Raw genomic sequence first — 6,458 nt, forward strand, 5'->3', positions numbered from 1 at the left:
AGTAACTTGGTCATATAAAGTTGACTTTGATATCTTTTTATATTGCTTTTATTTTACTTTTAGACTTCATAAAAGGATTTAGCTTTGATGTTGTAACCACATATTATAACTTTTTATATTTGAACAACTAGAGCTATATTTAGTATTACATACATATTTATCTAGTATTTAAAATTTATTTAATTTTATGTTCTTTGTTTAGTTTTATGTTTTTTGCTCTTTAATCTGATTAATGTGATCTATTTGAGGGGGTTACCAATGAGTCACATTTATTTTTTCAATTTTCTGATAGAGCACATGTAGATTGATCTGTAAAAAACATTTCAAGAAAAAAAACTAATGTGAACATAGGTTATGAACCCTTTAAATCAGTGAAATATTTTTGAAAAATCAGAGTGCAGTTCTAATCACCTGACTTTATCTAAAATTTCAAACCAGCATCAGTAGATCTGCATCCAATTTAATTAGCAGAACAAGCCTATCAAACTCAAACAAATCTATAATTTAGTGGGGAAAATTTCAAGTTTAGCCTGCCATTACGGAAAAATATTAAACTATCCACAGAGTACTCACTAGCTTGGAAAAATGGAGGCATTCACACAATTTGTTTCAAAAAATATTAATCTCTGAAAATCAACCTCTAAATAAACTTTTTTCTCTCAATTAGCAAAATTTCAATGTTACAGATAACAAAAATTTAATGAAAATAAATGAAAAGTAAAAAACTCCTCAAGGTAGAGTTTTTCTCAGCCTTTTATTATATCTGTTTTCAAACTTAGAACACTTGTAATCTTTGTTCACCTAGTGAACTCCATCCAATAAATATATATCTAAAACTGAAACAAAATTTTTTATATAAAGAATAGTAAAAAAAACCTTTCTTCAGATGACATTTATCTCATAAAGAAAGGTTACCATATCCTTATCAATATAATGTTGCAAACTACACTAATTGAGTTATAACATAGAAACAACATAAATCTGCTTTAATGCACCATTATACACTACAATATACGTGTTTTTTACTGAATATTAAAATGGATTTTATTTTTACATAATGAATTTACTATTTAAGAGTAACTTAGTTTAAAACATACCTACAATACCATTTATTTTAAGTAACTTCAAGCCATCAATATTCTTTTGTTCATTAATGTTGCACATCTTTTTGGGATGTCTTCAAACATTTTCTTAATATAAACTGTATAGGTCAAAAGGACAAACTTGGATAAAAATTTTAAAAGTACTTGAAATTCTGCTTAACAATATTATTACACAGATTAGATTAACTCCTAGGAAGTTAATTTAATCTGTATATAATCTAATAAAGTTGCCTAATAAAGATTTGAGGATTTAATTCTAAAACTACAAAACCGTTTACAATCACTTCCCTTCAAATTATATTCTTTCTAATATTGTTAGAGTTTGAAAATCACAACTTCTCAAATGAAAACGTTCGAAAATCAGCAACAAATGTTTTTAAAATAATTGTTTAATAAAAATGTTAATAGAGTTTTAAAACCTTTATAGATATAATATTTATTAATTAGAATGTTAAAAAACTATACATAAATGTTAAAATCAAATTGTTTATATATTATATATAACTAAAACATAAACGTATTTCATGCATTTTAAAAGCTGTAAGATTGTTTACTGAGCTCTCTTTTGGATTTAGTGAATTTAATACAAGTATTTTTTTAATTTTGAAAATCAGCGCCAACATAGAACGCGTCTAAAACCCATTTATCTAAATCATCAGCCACGCATCATAATATAATTCCTACAGAAATGCTTAACGTTTAATGTTCAACGTCGTTTCGTCATTAGTTCCTAGGCTTTGAATTAGTTACTAGGCTTTGGTAAAGCGCGTTCTTCAAATGCACGCGGCCATTGGAAAAAGATCTTTTGAGCAAGTTAAAACTTTTTTCCTTTTGGAATTTAATTATTAGTTTAGATATATTACATAAAGAATCATCATAATATAATTCCTACAGAAATGCTTAACGTTTAATGTTCAACGTCGTTTCGTCATTAGTTCCTAGGCTTTGAATTAGTTACTAGGCTTTGGTAAAGCGCGTTCTTCAAATGCACGCGGCCATTGGAAAAAGATCTTTTGAGCAAGTTAAAACTTTTTTCCTTTTGGAATTTAATTATTAGTTTAGATATATTACATAAAGAATCATCATAATATAATTCCTACAGAAATGCTTAACGTTCAATGTTCAACGTCGTTTCGTCATTAGTTACTAGGCTTTGAATTAGTTACTAGGCTTTGGTAGAGCGCGTTCTTCAAATGCACGCGGCCATTGGAGAAAGATCTTTTGAGCGAGATAAAACTTTTTTCCTTTTGGAATTTAATTATTAGTTTAGATACATTACATAAAGAATCATCTTAATCAATTATATATCATATTATAATTTAAGTAAGTATATGAAATAGTTATATATACATTTTTATCAGATAAAGTAGAAAGGATTAAAACTTTTATTAGATAAAGTAGAAAGGATTTAAAGTAGAAAGGATTTTAATTTTTTAAATCGTTTAGATTTTGTTTGTTTTAGTTTTTCTTTTAGCAGTTTTATTTTTATTATTTTATATTTTAGAAGGAAAATAGGGGTATGGATGTTATTTAAAGTTATACTATTGCTGTTTCCATAAAATTGTTATTTTTACTTTGAAATTTCTGTGATGCTATCAACTATTTTTGTTCTTTTTTAGAAAATTTAGAAAAAAAAAATTAAAATTTTGTGCCAACACTGACAACGCATGTGACATGTTATTGTATGTAAAGGTTAAATGTTGTTATGAAGATTACAGTTCTTATGAGAAAAAAAAGAAGGTAAAGTGAATTGTTTGTAAATATATATTTTGTATCTTTTTAAATTTTCTTGCATCATTTTTAGAATTTTTGTTTGCACACGTTTATTGTTTGCATTTATGCTTTTTTGATATGTATGTGTATGTGGTAATAAGTGCTTTATAGTTGTTTTATCAATGTGTTTTTATAATAATGTAAAGTGTTTTTTTACTGTTTGTGTATGTGTTAATATGTGTTACATAATTGTTTTAAAAATGTGTTTAAATATGTATATAAGGTATTTATTTATTTTAGTATTAGTATATATTTAACCTTATATACATATTTAAACACATTTATTGTGCTTATAGTTTGTACATATGTTTATATTATGTTCTTTCTGTGTTTTTAAAGTACTGTGACTTGGTAAACATCTACCTGAAAATCAATTAATGTATTTTAGAGAAGGAGCAGAACATATGGCTTTAGATCGTGCAGCTCAGCGTGATATACACCTAATGGCATGGCTTAAGTTAAATACTGAAAATGAAAGAGCATATTGCTATTCGTATGTAGACATTCCTTATCACTTTATATTTGATGATAAACATTGTAAATGGAAGGTTAAATAAAGGGGTGGTAATAAGGTGATAGTAAGAATGTATAAAGTTAATCCAACTGGAGAATAGTTTTTTCTTAGACTGTTACTTTTGCAAGCAAAAGGAGCAACATCTTGGGAGGATGTGCATACTGTTAATGGTATTGTCCTTGAAACGTTTTGTGTAGCATGTGATTTGAAAGGTCTGTTGCAAGATGACACTGAATGGCAGAATACTCTTTCTGAGGCGGTTTTAAGACATGCCAAAGAAAATTAGACAGTTGTTTTCAATTATTTTGACCTTTTGTGAACCTGACAATCCTTTACATCTCTGGAATACATACAAATTTTTTATGATGGAAGATTTCATTCACCACTCAGTCCCACTTCTAATAGCTGAACAAGCTACTCTTCATCAAACTGAAAAGATTATTAATCAAATGTGTTATATAAAACCATATTTGTTTATAGTTGTATATATGTTTAAATTATGTTGTTTCCATGTTTTCAAAGTGGTGTGATTTGGCATTATGTTGAGCAAGATTGATAACCTTGCCAGCCAAGCGATGTACTTATAGCAGAGTTGTGACTTGGCAGCATTTAGTGCCAGGCGGAGTTACTGCTTTGGAGCTAGGTTGTGTTGTGTAGCCTTTTTTAATTATTCTCAAAACACATAATAATGTCTGTTAATGTTTAGCGTAATGTGTATGAGAGTATGCAACCTTGATCTTTAAATCCAGGGTGTTTTCATGTCCTAAATTTGAAGTAATTGAATAACTAATATTGAACATAAAAACAAATATACTTTTATGTATTTATATGTTTAGTAAAAAGATAAATATAGTTAACTTTAAATTGGTTTTCTAATTTTGCCTTTCATATTTTAATTTGGTTTGTTATCTTCACTGGATTTTAGGATCAAGGATGTAAATATTCTATTGTTATGTGTTATTGTTGTGATGTTTTGTGTTGGTATTCATTTTTAACAATAGACACTTTCATGTTGGTGACTATTGTAAAAAATGAATAATAGGTTGTTTCATTATTGGAACTTACTGCTTTTATTTATTTACTGAAAGCCAAGACAACATGGTAAAAATGCAATTTATATCTTAAATTGGTTTTTTTTTTATATACATATATAGTATTGTTAATCCTTTTGTACTTCGAAACAGATTTTATTGTTACATTTTCGATAAATGTTTATATTAACTGCCATGTCAAAATGGGTTACTATAAATAGGTACATCGATTTTCAGTTTTTATGCGGTGTTTTATTTTTTTTTTTTTTGTTGTTGTTGTAATTATAGTATCATAATTCCTTTTTTTTTTCTTTAGGATTTACGATTGACGCATTTATACGATTTATAAAAAGAAACCTGATTACCTTTTATTGTAAATTTTGGTCAGTTAAAATGATATAAATGTATGCAATTACTTCAATTTTTTTTAAAGTTTTCTCTATTTTAAGCCTAATAATTTGCTGTACGTGATTTGGTGGTTAATATTGTAGTTTAGCGCATTTTTCAAATATGGAGTTACTTAAATTTTATAAGGTTTTTAACTAATTAATTAGCTTAGTTTGCATTTGCAACACTTTTGAGGAAAGAAAAAATTCTTATATGTTAAATTCTTATAAATATTAAAAAGAAAAAATTCTTATACACGTAAATCATTGTTTTACATTTCGGTATTCTGGTAAAAGGTCTTCATTAAAAACTTGACTACTCTTAATAAAAATATTCTCCTGACCACCATTAAGGTAAAACGGCAAAAACGGGGAAGGGAGGTCATTTATTTGTGTCAAAATATTGAAGAGAACTTAACGTTTTAAAGACAGTTTCCTTTTTTAAAGAAACATGTATCAAGGGGATACCAAAAAGTTAATAATTCATGTATAATTAACGTTCGCTTTATATTTATCTTATAAATTAAACTTCATGTTATAAAAAATATCACAAGAATTTAGCTTCACTTTTTCGTCAATTTAAAGCATTATGAAGTGTTATTATTTTGAGTCAGTAACTAAAAACGTATTGCGTTGAACTTGGTAATATCGAGGAAAATGGTTCTGCCTAACACTGGTAAATTGTAACAATGGTAAATTACTCAATATTAAATAATTGGTAAATTATTTTACCTCCGCATACTTTTTATTTTAACTTTACAGATGGTTTAATTTTTTAAATTTGAAGGCGTTTTTCTAAAAGGGTATTAGTTATGGTTTCGCAACTTTAAATTGTGGAATACAGCCACTATAAATTAACAGACCGACCATAACCCGTTTTACGGGTTGCTTATTGCTATTTTTATTAAATATGCATCGCATAACGAATAATAACGAATAAAGTAGCAACTTCTTTAATAGTTTTTTAAGATAAATCGAACTTCTGAAGTTTCTTCAAATAGAATTTTTATGCATTTAAAACAGCAAACTTTTTAGTTACACAAGTTTATATTTATGCATAAATTTGTTATTTAAAGTTTGTTATAAAAAAAGTTTAACGGTTAATCAAGAAGTAATTCTGAGCATGCGTCTTGAAAGGTTGAACCAAAATACAAGGTGTGCAAGATACCGCAATTTTTTATTTAGAATTTTAAAACTTTTTATATAAAACTATATATGTAAAATATTTTAAATTCGAACTATTTCAAATAACTGACATAGACGTTTGTACTTTATTCGTTATTACTCGTTGAAAACAGAAAAACCAAACAGCGATGCTTAAAGAACGACTCTAAACATTATCCGAAGCGATGTCAGATATTCCTTAAAAAATTAGCACGAAAGTATCCTCAAAGTCATGAGCTAATCTCCTCAAACTCCAGATTTTAACTTCAATGAACTATTGTAAACCAATCAATCCATCCCCAAATTATGAGAAATTCTGTTAGAAGATGAGAAGATAAACTTAGATAAAAAAAAATTATAAAGTTTTGTTAATAGCGAAGCTGGAATAACAATGGTAGAAGGTTCGAATATATGAAATGTATAAGTAAAAGGCTCGAATAATAATAGCTGCTTTGAAAACAAAAGGTGTTTTTTTTTTTTACAAAAA

At 27.0% G+C, this 6,458-nt stretch overlaps 1 protein-coding gene across 2 annotated transcripts; it reads left to right on the forward strand.

The window, feature by feature from the left end:
- The first annotated feature begins 2,213 nt into the window (after positions 1-2,213).
- LOC149877238 (uncharacterized) lies at positions 2,214-5,071 on the forward strand. Of its 2 annotated transcripts, none has more exons than XR_016448131.1 (3): positions 2,214-2,843; positions 3,265-3,369; positions 4,738-5,071. XR_016448131.1 is itself a non-coding variant. In XM_090074396.1 (3 exons), the coding sequence occupies exons 1-3, from the start codon at positions 2,809-2,811 to the stop codon at positions 3,674-3,676; spliced, it is 315 nt and encodes a 104-aa protein (XP_089930522.1). In that variant the 5' UTR covers positions 2,697-2,808; the 3' UTR covers positions 3,677-4,699. The 2 variants fall into 2 exon arrangements, 1 of the variants encoding a protein (XP_089930522.1); XM_090074396.1 differs by lacking the exon at positions 4,738-5,071 and adding an exon at positions 3,502-4,699 and having other exon boundaries at positions 2,697-2,843.
- Positions 5,072-6,458: the final 1,387 nt, after the last annotated feature.

This window comes from Hydra viridissima, unplaced genomic scaffold (assembly GCF_058129835.1).
Source record: "Hydra viridissima isolate aposymbiotic clone 2 unplaced genomic scaffold, HvirCarnegie_v1 scaffold_16, whole genome shotgun sequence".
Lineage (NCBI taxonomy): Eukaryota > Metazoa > Cnidaria > Hydrozoa > Anthoathecata > Hydridae > Hydra > Hydra viridissima.

Coding starts and splice junctions, on each gene's coding strand:
- LOC149877238 (XM_090074396.1), top strand. CDS start 2,809: ATGAAGATTACAGTTCTTATGAGAAAAAAAAGAAG. Junction 2,844..3,264: donor CTTATGAGAAAAAAAAGAAG/GTAAAGTGAATT, acceptor AATGTATTTTAG/AGAAGGAGCAGAACATATGG. Junction 3,370..3,501: donor GAAAGAGCATATTGCTATTC/GTATGTAGACAT, acceptor GTTTTTTCTTAG/ACTGTTACTTTTGCAAGCAA.